Source organism: Triticum dicoccoides, chromosome 4B, assembly GCF_002162155.2.
Source record: "Triticum dicoccoides isolate Atlit2015 ecotype Zavitan chromosome 4B, WEW_v2.0, whole genome shotgun sequence".
NCBI classification, from domain to species: Eukaryota; Viridiplantae; Streptophyta; class Magnoliopsida; order Poales; family Poaceae; genus Triticum; species Triticum dicoccoides.
The window spans coordinates 34,222,673-34,240,295 of record NC_041387.1 but is presented as its reverse complement, the minus strand read 5'-3'; the positions used below and the strand labels follow the sequence as shown (position 1 = coordinate 34,240,295).

The 17,623-nt window shown below is 47.9% G+C and overlaps 1 protein-coding gene across 4 annotated transcripts; it reads right to left on the bottom strand.

Annotated features, from left to right (window-relative positions):
* Positions 1–1,569: 1,569 nt before the first annotated feature.
* LOC119294824 (pentatricopeptide repeat-containing protein At4g01570-like) lies at positions 1,570–16,291 on the bottom strand. Of its 4 annotated transcripts, none has more exons than XM_037573095.1 (6): positions 13,827–16,291; positions 12,957–13,255; positions 12,131–12,268; positions 11,242–12,014; positions 10,593–10,778; positions 1,570–2,923 (listed from the first exon to the last, which is right to left on the bottom strand). In XM_037573095.1, exon 1 carries the CDS (start codon positions 16,259–16,261, stop codon positions 13,958–13,960), a length of 2,304 nt encoding a protein of 767 aa, XP_037428992.1. In that variant the 5' UTR covers positions 16,262–16,291; the 3' UTR covers positions 1,570–2,923; positions 10,593–10,778; positions 11,242–12,014; positions 12,131–12,268; positions 12,957–13,255; positions 13,827–13,957. The 4 variants fall into 4 exon arrangements, with proteins under 4 accessions (XP_037428992.1, XP_037428996.1, XP_037428995.1 ...); XM_037573098.1 differs by lacking the exon at positions 1,570–2,923 and adding an exon at positions 8,474–9,405; XM_037573097.1 differs by lacking the exons at positions 1,570–2,923; positions 10,593–10,778 and having other exon boundaries at positions 11,167–12,014.
* Between the last annotated feature and the right edge of the window lie 1,332 nt (positions 16,292–17,623).

Below are 17,623 nucleotides of genomic sequence, written 5' to 3'. Positions count from 1 at the left end.
AAGTTGGGGCATACGCCTCCAGGCCCGCGAACCTGCGGGATCCAACACCATCGTTGTCCGAATCCGACTCCAAGGCGGTGTGTTCAACAAGGACAACAACACCAATGCACTGCTGCTATCATCCAATCCAAGAGCATTTGTCTAGGATTCCCGCAAAGCCTTCAAATTCCCCTCGGTAAGAACTTTGCCCCTTCTAGAATGCAACAAGAACCGAGTCGGGGCACATTGTGTACCAAGCAAGAGCCTGTTTGTACTTGCGTCCATCACCCGAACGGCTCGAGTTCTCTAACGCTGCGTTTGGATGTCTGTATTGAAGGCCTCTGTATTGAATTGGTTTCAATTCCAATTCAGTCAGGAAACTGTAATGGACACGAATACGGATTCGGTTGTTTGGATGCCCATTGAATTGGCTTATGGAATCTTAGTATGTTTCAATACAAAATTATGTTTGGATGTCAAACTATGGAATTGGATAGTGCTTTCTTCTATATGCATCAAATATAAATTTGTACAATATGTGACTATAATTGAATGGTTATATAGCAATAAAAATTAACAAATATTCTAAAAATGCATTATATAACAATATAAGTTTCTCTTGCCCAACTGAACTTTTCTTTGTAATGTTTTGGGTCTGAAGCCACAATAAAAATTAACAAATATTCTAGAAATGCATTATCAATATAAGTTTCTCTTGCCCAACTGAACTTTTCTTTGTAATGTTTTGGGTCTGAAGCCACCTAACTGTGCTGTGCAGAAGGAGTTGTTGATTTGTCCTGTTGAAGTTCTAAATGCCACCAATCATTTATCTCTGCAATGAAACATAAACATCGGAGGAGCAAGTACATGGGGGTACTCTATCACCATGGCGCATGTGGCAGCTTGATACCTCTTCCACTGCTTGCAAAACCAAATAAACACCACTTCGAATTTATAGCTGAAGAAGGGGATCCAGGGAAGGGGAAGAACGACATCCAGAGAAAGGGACAAGAAGATGGCAAATGACATGGGTTTCAGCGTCCAGAATAGATGGGAGGGACATGAAGGCTGTTGTAGGCATGGGAGGAGATGGCCTGATGCCGCTGGAGATGGGCGGAATGGAAGGCCTGAGTTGGTCAGAGAGATCCGGCGGCAGTCGTGCGGTGCAGAGATGGAGAGGAGTGAGCTGCAGGAAGAAGGTAAGGGGCCGCGGCCGCCGGAGAGAGGAGGAGATCGAGGAGTTGGGATGGATACCTGCGTCGCCGCCGCCGCCGCCCGCCTCCTGAAGCTTTTGGTCGCGCGGAGGAAGGAGCCAGCCAGTCAGGTCTCGCGCGAGCGAAACGTTTTCTTTTGCGGGAGATGGCCAATTCGACCGAAATCGGAGCCAGGGAGGTCTGTATCGCGGGTAGGCTACGCGAGTGAGAGCGATTTCGCTCCTGTATTGTGCCCATTACAGCCCGGACGTTTCGGTGCGCACCCAAACAGCTGAATTGAGGCCAGCGAATACCAAATCCGATACAGAGGGTTCAATACGGACATCCAAACGCAGCGTAAGAAAAATGCTTCGAATCAAGTATTACACTATTTGATTTTCAAAAAAAAGGAATAGTAACCCCCTCCGATCCACTTTGTATTAAATCAGAGATAATTAATATGAATCGGAGCGAGTACATGATTTGACATCTCTCCTAATTAATTCATTACGAGAAACAAATTGCTGTGTAGAGAAATCAATATCTAGACACAAGCCAAGAGGCTCGCTAGATTGTACTCCCTCCGTTCCTAAATGTAAGTCTTTTTAGAGATTCCACTACAAACTACATACGAATGTATATAGACATATTTTAGAGTGTAGGTTCACTCATTATGCTTCGTATGTAGTCTATAGTGAAATCTCTAAAAAGACTTATATTTAGGAACGGAGGGAGTACTATAAAACTATAGCATGCATCCTGGCTCCCGGGACTCCGATGCGGCACAGTTTTCAGCTGCCGCCGCCTAAACGGAGAACGGCTAACTGTACTCTATACTTTTGTACTTGTATAGTTTGCTGACGCCGGATCATGTGCATGTGAGTACGTACGCACGTTTGACGATTGACACGCCCACCACCATTATCTGAGGCTACGGAGGTTGTTTTATCAATGGCGGATTTGGATTGTTGCTGCGGTACGTGACCATACCAACAGTAAAATATGTATCTGCAATAAAGAAAAACCAAAGTGATGGCTACAACGAGCCTACCAGTGTTGTCAGGTAGTATGGAAAAAAAATGTACATAGAGGCCAATGGTAAAAAATAGAGTACATCCAAAGAGGACACGACACACCTACTCAGGTTATTTTGACCTCGCCACCAACCACGCGTGAAAACTGGCGATGATAGACAAAAAGTTCACCACATAGACATCCTCATGCTTTTAAACAGTTTAGAGAGCAGATTTGCATCACGGAAACGCTCGAATTTCAAGCGAAATGTTTGTTAGCATTTGGACCGTACTCCCTCCGTTCCTAAATACAACGGTATAAGTCTTTGTAGAGATTCCACTATGGACCACATACGGATGTATATAGATGCATTTTAGAGCGTAGATTTACTCATTTTGCTCCGTATGTAGTCTATAGTGAAGTCTCTGCAAAGACTCATATTTAGGAACGGATGAGGGAATATTTAGCATCTACTACCAGGATTGATGCCACTTGTTTACTGATAGTACCATGTTGCTTACCGAAGAGTGGTAAAAGCTGAATTAAACGGTCACGGAGTAGCTGGCTCACTCACCTCATCTATGTGGCAGGGCAAACTTTGTTAGCAGGGTTTCTAGAAGTGTTTCCCTCACTAAGTGTCCCAGATAAGTGAATCCCAGCACAGCAGCCTCCAGCTGTTTTCTGGTTGGCGGTTTTCCTCCTAAATGCTGCAAGCAACCACCCCATTGTTTCTTACTCTACAAATAGACCACAGCACAGCCGAGGGTTAGCTAGCATACTGAAAACGGCATGGCAGATATAGTGTAAGGCTGCAAGGTCCAGTGTTGGTGGTAGAACTAGATAATTTACCAGCAGAAAAATTGTTTGCAACGAAAGAAAAAACGTTGAATTGCAGACAATTGTTTCCGATTAGACAAGCGAAGCGAGCACCATAATTACTTGCTCCGAATCTAATTTAGCGTTGTCAGGTTGCACTAAAAAGATGAGCAATTCAAAAGTAATCGCTGGATTTGGATTATATATACGATTGCCACCACGAAACAAATGACATGATTTAAAACAGTCGCACACCAGGTCTGTATACTGGAAATCATGCCATTGTTTTAAATCATGTCATACCAACAGAGGACCTAAATGTGCTTCTTGTCCTGAATGGCGCCTGAATCGGCCTGGGATTCAGCATCCTGGAGAAGTGCTACATAGGAGTATCAACCAGCTTCGAGTCCCAGCAAAGCAGCTGCCCACTGTTCTTGGATTTGTTAGATGTGTATAGTTTATTGTGTACATCCCCATTGTATAAGGGGCTTTTCTGCACTTTCTCACACATGTATATGTAATGGCCTTTGGCCCTCAGGAAATACTAGTTGCTCACTTATCCAACATGGTATCAGATGCCAGGTTCCTCTTCCTCCCCGCACGCTGCAGCTCCGTGCCTAGCCTCCTCGTCGCCGGCCCTCTCCTCCCCCGTCGCCGGCCACCTTCTCCGCGCCCGGCAGCTCCTGCCCGCGCCCGTGCTTCCGTGCCCAGCCACGTCTAGGCCCGGCCGTGTCCAGGCTGCGCCCCGGCCGCGACCTCCCCGCCCGGCCGCGCCCCGGCCGCGACCTACCCGCCTGGCCGTGCCCCGGCCGCGCCCTCTCCGCCCTGCTGTGGCCAGGCCGCGCCCCGGCCGCGCCGCCGCCCCTTCACCGCGCCCCCGCCGTGCCTCCGGCTGCGCGCACCCAGGTCGCCCTCGCCTTCCTCCGCTGCCGTCGCATCTGGCTGGGGCAGCTGCTGCTTCACCTGCTGCCGCAGGTGCAGCCCCTTGGCCGGTCCTCCTCGCCTCCCAATCTCCCCGCTCGGTGCTGGCTCGAGCCAGCGTGAGGTTCTCAGCCCCGATCTAGATCGAGGGGCGTTGACCTTATCCAAAAAAAAAGAGGAGAGAGAGAGGAAGAGCCGCACAGAGTTTCGTCATGTCTTCTGCGGGCTATGTTGCTGTTCCTCGGTGCTCCGTGATCTTTGATGGCACCAACTACGCTGAGTTTGTGGGCTTCATGCGCATCCATATGCTGCTGTGGGGCGTTCTCTCTGGTGAGGTTCCCTGTCCGCCCTGCCCGGTTGCTCCGGTGGCCCCTGTTCCGCCGGCACCGCCAGTGCTTGCTGCTGAAGCTTCTCAGGCTGATCGGGATGCAGCCAAGGCTCTGGATGATGCTGCAGTTGACGCTTATGATCAGCAGGTATCCGCCTACTCTGCTGCTCTTTCTGTCTACCGGGATGATCTGTCTGCCTACACTCAGTGGTGCAACGATGATGCTCGAGCTGCTGCTGTTCTCACTGCGAGTGTCCTACCTCAGTTTGATTCGGAGTTCATGGGTCTCGGCACTGTTGCAGCAATGTGGTCCTATCTTTGTCAGCGCTATCAGCCCTCTGGCGATGCCCTCTACCTCTCTGTGGTGCGTCAGGAGCATGCTCTTCAGCAGGGTGACTCGTCTGTTGATGAGTTCTATTCTCAGTGTTCTGCCATCTGGCATCAGCTTGACTCACTGAGGACAGTTGTTTGTGGAACTTGCCGTTGCTGTCAGACTACGCGGTCTGATTTGGAGTTTCACAGGGTTCACGAGTTCCTAGCTCGTCTCCGCTCTGAGTTTGAGCCCAGACGCTCACTTGCTTGCTCGCGGTCGTGTTCCTATCTCGGAGGTGCTTGCCGAGCTTCGTGCTGAGGAGACCCACCTTCGCTCTGCTGGATTGCTGGTGGTCCCGTCTGTGTTGGTTGCTCGTGCTCCCGTGTCGTCTGCTCGGCTCACCGCTCCACCGCTCCTCCCCACACCTTCAGGGGGGGTGAGTCGACCTGCTTACACTGAGAGGGGCCGGTCGCGCCGTGACACCTTCTGTGGCTACTGCTCTCGGCCAGGTCACCCAGAGTCTGATTGCCGTGAGAAGAAGCGAGACCAGCGGCGCTCCTCTTCCAGTGGGACTCCTGGATCTTCCTCGACTACGTCCCTCACTGACCAGGACATTGTGAGGCTCAAACGTCTCTTGGCCTCCTCAGGCTCCTCGTCGACTGGTTCAGCTGCTGCTGTGACTGCAGCCACTTCTCCACCACAGCAGGCATCTACACAGTCAGGTACATCTTCGTGGGTTTTGGATTCTGGAGCCTCCTTCCATATGTCTTCTGATTCTTCTGTATTATCCTCTCTTCGACCTCTTGATTCGCCTATTAATGTTCTTACTGCCGATGGCACATCTCTTCCTGTTGTTAGTCGTGGTATTCTTTCCACTCCGTCCTTCTCTGTTCCAAGTGTTTCACATGTTCCTCGTCTTACCATGAATCCTTTTTCTGCTGCCCAACTTACTGATTCTGGTTGTCGTGTCATTCTTGATACCGACTCTTGCTCCATTCAGGATCTTCACACCAAGGTCTTGGTTGGAGCTAGCCCTCGGCGCCGTGAGTCAGAGGGCCTTTGGGAGGTTGACTGGCTTTGTGTTCCTTCCGCTGCCGCCACTTCTGCCAGCTCCCATGCTCTTGCTGCCTCTTCGTCTGCGTCCTTCCAGCAGTGGCATCATCGCCTTGGTCACATCTGTGGCTCTCGCTTGTCTTCTTTAGTTCGTCAAGGCCTCTTAGGGTCTGTATCTGGAGATGTCTCCTTACATTGTAATGGTTGCAGACTTGGCAAACAGACTCAGTTACCTTATCCTACTAGTGAGTCAGTATCTCAGCATCCGTTTGACTTAGTTCATTCTGATGTCTGGGGTCTTGCTCCCTTTGATTCGAAAGGTGGTCATTGCTACTATGTTTTGTTTATTGATGATTTCTCTCGCTACACTTGGCTCTACTTCATGAAATCTCGTAGCGAGGTTCTCTCTATATACAAATGTTTTGCTGCCATGGTTCACACTCAGTTTGCCACGTCCATTCGTACCTTTCGTGCTGACTCTGCTGGGGAGTATATCTCTCAGCTGTTGCGTGGTTTTCTAGCAGAACAGGGTACTCTTGCCCAGTTCTCATGTCCTGGGGCTCATGCTCAGAATGGCGTTGCCGAACGCAAGCATCGTCATTTGCTTGAGACGGCTCGTGCGCTAATGGTTGTTGCTTCCCTTCCACCCCATTTTTGGGCTGAGGCTGTTTCCGCATCCACCTATCTCATCAACATTCAGCCCTCCACTGCTTTGCAGGGTGGTATCCCTATGGAGTGTCTCACCGGACGTTCCCCTGACTATTCCGCTCTTCGGATGTTTGGATGTGTGTGTTACGTCCTTCTTGCCCCCCGAGAACGCACCAAACTGACTGCTCAGTCGGTTGAGTGTGTCTTTCTTGGCTACAGTGATGAGCACAAGGGCTATCGATGTTGGGATCCTGTGGGTCGTCGCTTGCGCATCTCGCATGATGTGACATTTGACGAGTCTCGTTCTTACTACCCACGTTCTCCTTCCTCGAGTTTCTCTGTGGATGACATTTCTTTCCTGCTCCTTCCTGACACACCCGACTATGTGCCTCATGTGTCACCGCTTCCTCCGGCACCTCTCATTCCTTCTTATTCCCCACCGACACCGTCTACTCCATCCTCTTCCTCCACCTCTCCACCATCATCTCCAGTCCGTCACCCTCTCTCACCGTTCCCTCTCCACTATACTCGCCGATCTCGTACTGAGGATGTCTCCTCTGACGAGCCTTCCACCTCTTGTGCACCTCCTCTCACGCCTCCCCCGGTTCACAATCTTCGTGCTCGGCCTTGCCCCCCGCCTGATCGCTACTCACCTAATCAGTATGGTCTCTCTGCTATTGCTGAGCCCACTTCCTACCAAACTGCCATCACTCAGCCTGAATGGCAACTTGCGATGGCCGAAGAGCTTGCTGCTCTTGAGCGTTCTGGCACATGGGATCTGGTTCCCCTTCCTTCCGGTGTCCGTCCCATCACCTGCAAGTGGGTCTACAAAGTTAAGACTCGCTCCGATGGTTCTCTTGAGCGCTACAAAGCTCGTCTAGTGGCCCGTGGCTTTCAGCAGGAGCAGGGGCGTGATTATGATGAGACATTCGCTCCTGTGGCTCACATGACCACTGTCCGCACTCTTCTTGATGTGGCTTCTATCCGTCAGTGGTCTATCTCTCAACTTGATGTTCAGAACGCTTTTCTCAATGGCGAGTTGCGTGAGGAGGTTTATATGCAGCCACCACAGGGATACTATGCTCCTGATGGTATGGTCTGTAGACTTTGCCGCTCCCTATATGGTCTCAAACAGGCCCCTCACGCCTGGTTTGAGCGCTTCGCATCTGTGGTGACTGCCGCTGGTTTCTTGCCCAGTGACCATGATCCCGCACTGTTTGTTCACACGTCTCCTCGTGGTCGGACTCTTCTCCTTCTCTATGTTGATGACATGATCATCACTGGTGATGACACTGATTACATTGCCTTTGTTAAGGCTCGCCTTCGCGACCAGTTTCTTATGACTGATCTTGGTCCACTTCGCTACTTTCTTGGGATTGAGATCTCCTCGACCTCTGATGGCTTCTACATCTCCCAAGAAAAATATATTCAGGATCTTCTTGCTCGCACTGCTCTCGGTGATGAGCGTACGGTTGTGACTCCCATGGAGCTCAACGTTCAGCTTCGTGCCACCGATGGTGACCCTCTTCCTAATCCCACTCGCTATCGTCATCTTGTTGGCAGTCTTGTCTATCTTGCTGTTACGCGTCCTGACATCTCCTATCCTGTCCACATCCTGAGTCAGTTTGTTTCCGCCCCCACCTCTGTCCACTATAGTCATCTCCTCCGTGTTCTACGATATCTTCGTGGAACGATCTCTCAGCGCCTTTTCTTTCCCCGCTCCAGCTCTCTTGAGCTCCAGGCCTACTCTGATGCTACCTGGGCTAGTGATCCCTCGGATCGACGCTCGCTGTCTGCTTATTGTGTCTTTCTTGGTGGCTCTCTTATTGCCTGGAAGACAAAGAAGCAGACTGCAGTTTCTCGCTCGAGTACAGAGGCTGAGTTGCGAGCCATGGCTATGTTGACGGCTGAGGTGATCTGGTTACGGTGGTTACTTGAGGATTTTGGTGTGTCTGCTACTACCTCCACTCCTCTACTGTCCGATAGTACCGGTGCTATCAGTATTGCGCGTGACCCGGTGAAGCATGAGCTCACCAAGCACATCGGCGTGGATGCCCACTTTGTGCGTGCTGCTGTGCAGGATCAGACTCTCGCTCTTCACTATGTGCCCTCTGAGTTACAGTTGGCTGATTTCTTCACGAAGGCACAGACTCGAGCGCAGCATGGGTTTTTCCTCTCCAAACTCAGTGTTGTTGATCCACCATGAGTTTGAGGGGGGGTGTTAGATGTGTATAGTTCATTGTGTACATCCCCATTGTATAAGGGGCTTTTCTGCACTTTCTCACACAGGTATATGTAATGGCCTTTGGCCCTCAGGAAATACTAGTTGCTCACTTATCCAACAGGATTCACGTTTTCCTCCGCCATCCACAACCCCGCTCCACTTGAAATTGGCATGTTACCGCTAACCCGCCAATCTGCTAGGAATTAATTGCAAACAGTAACGCCAGTCATCTCACAGATATCAAGCTATAGTTGCCTAGCAAACACTAATGCCGGCCAATCCTCAGGGACAGTGGGGGCGCTAGGAGTGGGAACTAGTGATGTCAAAGCTACGTACATATGCATACATTTAAATAAACTATGGTTAAATACAAGTTTATTGCTGCAGGCAGCCCAAATTTTATGATGTCGCTTGGCATCACCAAAAACACGTACTACGACATTGCCGAGGGCAGATGTAGAACAATACTAATATGTAGTGTTTTGGCATCATCAAGCTCTTAAGGATGACAAGACCTAGAAGCTCTCCTACGGCCACAGCCACAACGAGACCACCTTTGAGATCTCATCACACATGCACCAAATGAGCAACATATTTGTGATAGGCATCTTTTGAAGTTCATCGTGCGAACTCGCCGGCTTTTTAAACTCGGTGGTCAAAGATCCTAGCTGTGGGGTAATATCCCGATGCCACCCATACCCATATCTGTTGCTAGCGTGCTTGAAGCAAAAGGAAAAAATGTAGGTGCCCAAGCGCCCTGATGCTCAGGTCCATCCCTTGCACACTTGCTTATCTTGAGATATGACTGGCATATATATTACCCTTTGCAGGCTTGTTGGGACATGAGTTTCTCTTCTTGTGCACCAACCCAAACGCCACAATTAATCATCCCATGCCAGCTTGTCACCTACTTCACCTGCCTCAAAGTACTCCTAGTATAAAAGCCTCTATCCAAAATTCATGAACAAAATAGTTGGCCAAATTAACATATAACACATAGTACTAATAATGTTACAAGGATAAATCCAAATTTGCAACACATAACTAGAAACAAAAAAGAAAGACAAATCTTATTTGGAATAGTAGCTTTCACAATTTGGTCCATATATCTGGAGCATGGACAATATTAATTTTAGAATTTTCTTTTTTGTTTCTTGAACAATTAGCTTCGACTTGAAATCGTTTTTTTTTTCTTAAGAACCCCTTGGACTTGAAATCTGTTGGTAGTATTATGTTGTGTTTTTCCCCAGAATTTTTAGCAACTTTTAAATGGACCAAAATATATGGGAGCACTCCATGTCAGGGAGTACGGGGTACCCCAGACATTCGACATTATGCCTTCGAATTCTGGAACGCAACATGGATTGAGCCAGGACACTTTGCGTATCAAGCAGAGCCTGTTTGTGCTTGCGTCCAGCACCCGAACGGCTCGAGTTCTCTACGAAAAACGTTGGAATCAAGTGCACCCTGTGGCACAGTTTTCAGCTGCCGCCTAAACGGACAACTGCTAACTGTACTCTATGGTTTGCTACGCCGAATCATGTGCATGTGACCACGTACGCACGTTTCGCGATTGACACCCACCACCACTACGGAAGTGTAGTCTATTCATGGCAGATTTTGGATGGTTGCTGCATGCCCGTGCCAACAGAAAAAACGTACTAATTGCAATAAAGAAAATGAAAACGATGGCTACAACCAGCCTAAAAATTATTCAAGTGGGCACCATATTATACTTATTCGTTAAAAAATGATTTAGTGTCGTCATGTTGCAGGAAAAGAAATTGAACACCGAGACCAATGGTAAACTATTGACACCTACCACGCGTAAAAACTGGTGACGATAGACAAAAGCTTACGCAGAGTATGGCAGGAATCTCATAGCATTTGGTTCATACTACAATGGCCACTACGGGACATCTTCATACTTCAAAACCACTGCACAGCAGATTTGCCTAAAGGTCAGGCTCCAACTTCGAGCGAAATATTTTGTTACCGTTTGTATCTTATTTAGCGTCCACTAGCAGGATTGATACCACCTGTTTACCAGAAGTACTTAATGAAAGCTGAATTAAACGGTCGCAGAGTAGCTGGCTCACTCACCTCATCTACGTGGCAGAGCAAGCTTTCTTAGCAAGGTCTCTAGAAGCGTCTCCCTCACTAAGTGTCCCACATAAGTGAGTCCCAGCGCAGCAGCCACCAGCTGTTTTTTGATTGACGGTTTTCCTCCATAAAAGCTGCAAGCCACCACCCCACTGTGCCTGCTGAAAGCAGATCATCTTTCTTACTCTACAAATAGAGCACAACAGCTGAGGGTTAGTTAGCATACTGAAAACGGCATGGCAGATACAGTGTAAGGCTGCAAAAGGTAATTGTTTTGCAATGAAAAAACGTTGAATTATAAATAATTGTTAGTGGCAGATTTAAATAATTTACCAGCACATAACTGTTTTGCAATGAAAAAACTTTGAACTGTAGACACTTGTTTCCGATTAGACAAGCGAGCACCATCACTATTTGCTCTGAATAATTTAGCATCGTCAGGTTGCAGTAAAAGGATGAGCAATCGAAAAGTTACTGCTGGATTTGGATTATACAGTTGCCACAAGAAACAACGTCGGGCAATTGCCGCTACGAAGCAACCTCGTAATTTAAAACAGTCACACAGCAGGTCAACTGGAAAGACTCGGATTTCGACCGAAATATTTGTTTTATTCGTCTATACTATGTAGAATTGGTAGCGCCAATTTACCAAAGAATATTGAGAACTGAACTAAACAGTCGTAGAGTTGTTGCTTCAGATATGTGGTGCACAGCAAATCGGACGAAGTTACGCAGCTGCACTCAGATTCTCTTCTCAATCTGGACCAAAAGGTGCTTCATGGCCTCCATGGTTACTTGGCTCGGGGCCTGAATCGGCCTGAAATTCAGCATCCTGGAGAAGTGCTACATAGAAGTAACAGACAGCTTCCAGTCCCAGCAAAGCAGCTGCCCACTGTTCTCGGATTCACGTTTTTCTCCACAAACCACAACCCCCCTCTACTTGAAAATAGCATGTAACTGCTAACCTGCCAATCTGCTAGGAATTAATTGCAAACTAATGCCATCCATCTCACAGATATCAAGCTACAGCTGTCTAGCAACCACACATTCAAAGAGGAGATGAAGGACGCAGCAGAAATGTTGCTGCACATGAAGTCCAAACGGAACATATCTGCGTAGCACTCAATACTTCAATAGCGCACATGGCACACTCCCTTGCTTCTACTCCTGTTACTCTGGCTAGGCATGTTTAACATGTGAGAGCACCCACAATACATCCAGATCAGTTCTCCACTTGTGCTAATTCACAGCTAAAACCGTCCATCTTTTGACCTCCACCTTCACACTGTCAAGTCTCTTTTGGCACTACAGGGTTCAGAGAACAAACTGAGTGCTACCACTCAAAGAGAATTTCTGAGTGGACAACAGAATTCCTTAACGACTTAAAGTGTAGTCCTTCCGCTCGCTGACTGCTAAAAATTCCTGTTAATGAGCATCAGGTGTAAAGAAACAGCAAAATAATAAGGGGAAACACTCAGAAGTAAACTATGGTGGAAATAAAGCCAAATATAGATTCCACAACTAGTTCCAGTATGAACCTCATTGTTTGGATTGATCACCACTTCAGAAAATGCAGGACCATGATAGTTTCATACTGAATCTCGAGTTTCATGCCGAGCCATGTAAACCATGAAGCAGTCTACATACTTCCCTAGATGCATTCTTTTATCTCTGTGCTGAAAATTTACAAGGAACAATATGCATCATTAACTGCAAGCTTTGTGGAGCACGAGAGGCAACTGACCTATTTTTCTTTTTATGAGAAAATGCAAAGACTGGTAAAAGTTACAGGCCTACTGGGAGGTGGTTTACAGTTTGTGTTACAATGATTTTAATGGACATCCCAGGTGTTTGGGATCACCAAGCGAAGACTAGCAGCCCCAGCTCGAGCCCAGAGCGCTGCCTCGGCTCTGATTTTCTCGGTCAGCAAGTGGACAGAGGGTCAATCCCATAGAAGACGCAGGCGTTATGCTGTTTCTAGATCATCCATCCCGTCAGCAGCGTCACGGTGGCCAGTCCCTTGCGAAGAGATTTGGGAATCGTCTCTTTGGCAGCTAGCCACCATGCGTTGGAGGGAGGTGTCCTGGTCAGATGGCCTGCACATCATCCTCAGCCAGGAGAGGATATCATGCCAGACCTGCCTAGAGAAAGGGCAGGAAACTAACATATTTTCTCAACCGATCTAATGTGAGATCCATCTGGGGTGTAATCAGAAATGCTCTAGTGCGGGAGACATGCGCCATTTCAACTGGAAAACTCTATAGCCAACTGGTACACAGGGAATCTGGAATCTACAGGAATTTGGTACATAATTGGATTACATGCAGTCTCATAGACCATTTGATTCAAAAGAAACAAACTGACCTTTAACGATAAGATTTTAAAACTGGCTGAAGTTGTTTTCCGTTTCACCTCTTTGCAGGGGAGAGACTGCTCGGTGCTCAGGTAGTCTGAGGTCACGTAAATCAGTGATCTCTCTGCTTCGATAAACCATGACGGAATCCGAAGCTACAAGCAGAAGACAACAGTTCCCACATTTACAATGTTTTGATTTGTTATGTTTTCCTGAATGCGGTGACTGTTGTAGCATCTCCTTTTCAGTTTCATGTGCTCAAATGTCTGGAAGATGCATGGCTCATTTGTGTCATTGTAATCTTGTACATCTTTGAATTCAATAAAAGAAGCCAGGAATTATGCCCCGGATAAAAAAGATACATAAGCATGGTAACGTTCAAAAGGTCAGGATAGAACTAAATACTCATAGTCTTATCAAATATTCATGTGCAAAATGGGAGTGAACCAGCTCAAGCAATTAACAAGAGCAATGATCTAAAAAAAGGGGGAATCTTCATATATTAACATAATGAAGCAAGTTAATGGCCGTCCAAATATTCATATATATCAAATATCACACGGCATTTGTATGTTTCATACAATATCACTTAATAAATTAGGATACATGTGAAATACATGACTTCATAATTCACATAAGAAAAACGAAAAACATAAAAAAAAACTGTAGTTGTAGGTACATACTCCCATCATTCAATCATCTAAGGAAGCATTCTTCAACGGACTTCCCAACAGATACTCACAATCGAATAAACTAACTATAATTAGCCTATGCATGATTACATTTTCATTCACCTGATATCGTCATGCTCTCTGAAGGTAGTAAATGAAAATTTGGTAAAAAAAATATCTCAAATTAAGACAAAATATTGCAAAGTTTACCTCATGGCATTTTCGATTCACAACAGAGCTACCTCTCCGTAGAGTTTGTTACAACAACTGTTCCTTTTCGCCAATATAGTATCTTGAAAAAGCCTTCGTTGCACTGATATTATTCATGCTTTTTCGGTAGTTCATTTAGATTGCTGTTTTTTCTTTTGAATCTCCTTATCAAGGAAAATCATTATTGTTTCCGTCACGTGATTTGGAGCAATGCCTTCTGCAATCATCCTCCTCAAATACTTGTCGGCTTCCTTCAACCTACCAGCTTTCGCATTAATATCGATCAAGGTATTAAAAGTAACAAGATCTGGTTTCATGCCCCTTGTGGTAATCTGCTCAAGCAAACAGTTTGCTTCTTCAACCTTCCCGACCTTTCCCAATTGATTGATCAAAGTGTTGTACATAACAATATCCATGTAAACACCTTTCTTTGACAATTGTTCCATGATTGAGCTAGCAACCTCTGTTTTCCCCATCTGGCCAAGACCCTGAATTATCAGGTTGTATGTTGCTATGTCATTGGGGCAGAGTTGTCCACCCCTCTCGTGAAGAACTGCCCAGACCTGCTTCAAATACCCCTTCTTGACAAATGAGGTCATCAGTGAATTGTATGTATAACTTGTCCCTTTCCTTCCCAGATTTGTAAAGATCTCAAATAACTTGCAGGCTACACTCAACTTCCCTTTGGCTAAAAAGATTGACATATATGTATTAACCATGTCAGCATCGAAAGTTTTACCCCCCATGCCTTCCACCCTCTGACCTCTGTGCACTGTAAATATAGCAGAATTATTTGAATGATCAGCATGTTTGGCAAGATGATCTAAGTGTGGGGACAAAGACCAATCATCCTTGGGTTCATTGTGTGTGGTTCCTTCATTTGTATCAGTGCATACTGCAGGATTGAGCAAACTCATCACATCGTTCATATTACCATCAAATGGAAAGATTGATGTTCCATCTTTCGCTCTATCCTGTGGTCCTGTCAAGGCATCCATCATGTTGGACTTCCATCGAATGGCATCTGGCAAGACAGAGCTATCTCTTATGATCTTCACTATCTTCTCTTCCAAATCCCACCGTCTACTCTTGTTAAAACCTAGAAGTAATGATGTAATGGTAACCAAATCAATAACAAAGCCCCGGTCTTCCATCTCCTTGACCAAACTGACTGCCTCTGCAACTTGGTCCCCTGTGCCCTCCTTGCAGAACTCCCTTACCATAATACTGTATGCAATCCCATCCAATAGCTGACCTTTCTTCCTTAGCTCATAGAACAGCCGACATGCGGCTTCTGCCCTCCCATTCTTGAACAGCCCATCGATCACGGTGTTGTGTGTGCTCGCTGAGCATTGGATCCCATCCGCCACCATTGTCTCGAAAAAACCACATGCCTCATCAAGCCTCTTTGCTTTGAAGAGTCCATTTAGAAGCGAATTGTACACCACGACATCCCCCTTCAGCCCGGTGCCCCCGCGCATCTCCTGAAACATACGCAGTGCGTCATCCATCCTGAAACTCTTGCAGCACCCATCCACAACCGCGCGGTAAGTGAACACGTCTGGGTGGATCCCGGCCAACTTCATTTCATCAAAGACCAGCAAAGCGTCAGCCACCCTCCCGCCAATCACAAGAACACGAATGACCGAATTGTACGTGCATATATCTGGCACCAGCGGAGGAGAGGCAGCTTTCGTAGCCGCGAAGAGCTTCAGCGACTTATCCAGGCGCTTCCACTTGCCGAAGGCGTGGATGCAAATGTTGTAGAACCTCAAGTTGGAAGGAAGGCCCCTCCTTGACATTTCGTCGAACACATGGCAGAAGTCATCGTAGAGGTTCTCCTTGGACAGGGCGAGGAGGAGGCGGTTGGTGGCTCGGACGTGAGGCGGGTGGGAGGCGATGGGAAGCAGCCTGCGGATGGCGGGGACGGCGGAGAGGGGGTCAGGGGAGGCGATGAGGGAAGGGATGGCGGCGGCGGCGAGGCGCGGGAGGAGGTCGGGAGGGGCGTCCTGCAGGAGCGCGAGCGCGGCGTCGAGGCGGGAGGCGGAGAGGAGCGCGGAGAGCAGGCCGGGGAGGAGGGCGTCGGGGGACGGGGAGGAGAGCGCGAAGGGGAGGAGCGCGTCGAGGAGCGGAGGGGAGTGCGTGGCGAGCGCGCGGAGCAGGACGGGGAAGGTGGCGGCGAGGTGCGGGGAGGCGGGCGGCGTGGCGGCGAGGAAGAAGGAGAGCTTGGAGGTGGGCGGGAGGGCCGGGTGGCGGAGGACGTGGAGGCGGACGGGGAGCGGCAGCGGCGCGGCGGGCAGGAGCGCGGGCGGGATGTGCGGCGTGGTGAGGAGGTGGTTGGCGAGGCGGGTGGCGAGCAGCGCGTCCGTGAGGTCGGAGAGCGGCGCCGCGGCCGCCGTGGCCAGGCGCCGGACGCGCGCCGCCGGCGGCATCATTCTGCCCCACGCGTGGGCAATCTTTTTACACCTCCCCCAGCTTCTCCTGCCGCGGCGCACTGGCGTTGCGAGAGTGCGAATCGGCATGGCAGCCACCAGCCAGGCCATGGCGTCTCGTTCATCGGACTTTTTTCTTTTTCTTTTTTCTAAATGCCACACATGTGCCTGCACCAAGCAAATCCGGTCATGATGCTTTTTACAAATATATCATTGTCGAAAATAAAGTTGTCATTGTCGACAATTAAATTTGTCATCCTCGCGTCAGTAAACTTGCCATAAAAAATCTTGGAGATACTATGTATTTGTGCCACACGTTTGACATTTATTAAAAAAATAATAAAAATAGAAACGTTATTAGGGCGCTGACCCGCAAATTCGCCCCGGCATCCGTTCGCGGACACGGATGCGAGAGACGATCATTCAAGCCATACATTCAAAATATTTGGCTAATTGTTTGGCTAAATGCAGCTACTAAATAAATCTACCAAAAACACTAAGCAAGCACTAACAAAAATAAAGGTTTGCCTTATCTAACTGCCATCTGCAACTATTTCATTTTAACTTTGATACGATAACGTTGTTGCCAAAGAAAGAGGAAGCAATTCGAATAGAACAATTTAGGCCAATATGTCTTTTGAATGCGAGTTTCAAAATATTCACGAAAATAGCCACAAGTAGATTGATACGAATTGCCCATTCGATGATGCAACTGAGTCAAACTGCTTTCATGCCTGAAAGACATATCCTAGAAGGGGTTGTTGTCTTACATGAAATCCATTCGAAGAAACTAGATGGGGGTGATCTTCAAGGTGGATTTTGAGAAGGCATATGATAAGGTCAAGTAGCCATTCCTTTTTCGAGAGTACGCAAATTGCGTACCATAGCTTTATAGAAAAAAAGAATTGCAAGTATAAGACGACTATCACTCGCTGCGAACAACGAGCGTAGCACCCACTCCACAACCGGCTAGTCCAAAGACAGCCAACAACGACAACACAAATATGACACAAAAGACCCTACCCTAATTCGAAAACCTCGCCGCATCTCGACCGACGTCAGTCACCTCCGAAGAACAGCAGCTCTCGCCAAGCTTCCTTCATCAACGCACCACCCTCCCCCTTAATGCCTAAAGGAGGTGGCAAGAGGATGGCGGGACTCAATTCGACCCAAGAAAGGCACCATCTTGGATTCACCACCAACAACCGTACATTGCGCTGGAGAAGAACGAGCTAGGGCAGCGGCGAACACCGGTGGAGCGTAGGACCTCCAAACCATGTCTCCTGTCACAATGCTCCCAACAGAGAGACGACATCGAAGACGCCGCCGTCGTGCCGACCCCACACCGAATCAAGGCTTTCGCCT

What these genes read in the sequence shown, in the direction of transcription:
- LOC119294824 (XM_037573095.1), bottom strand. Translation starts at nt 16,261, where the DNA reads ATGATGCCGCCGGCGGCGCGCGTCCGGCGCCTGGCCACGGCGGCCGCG.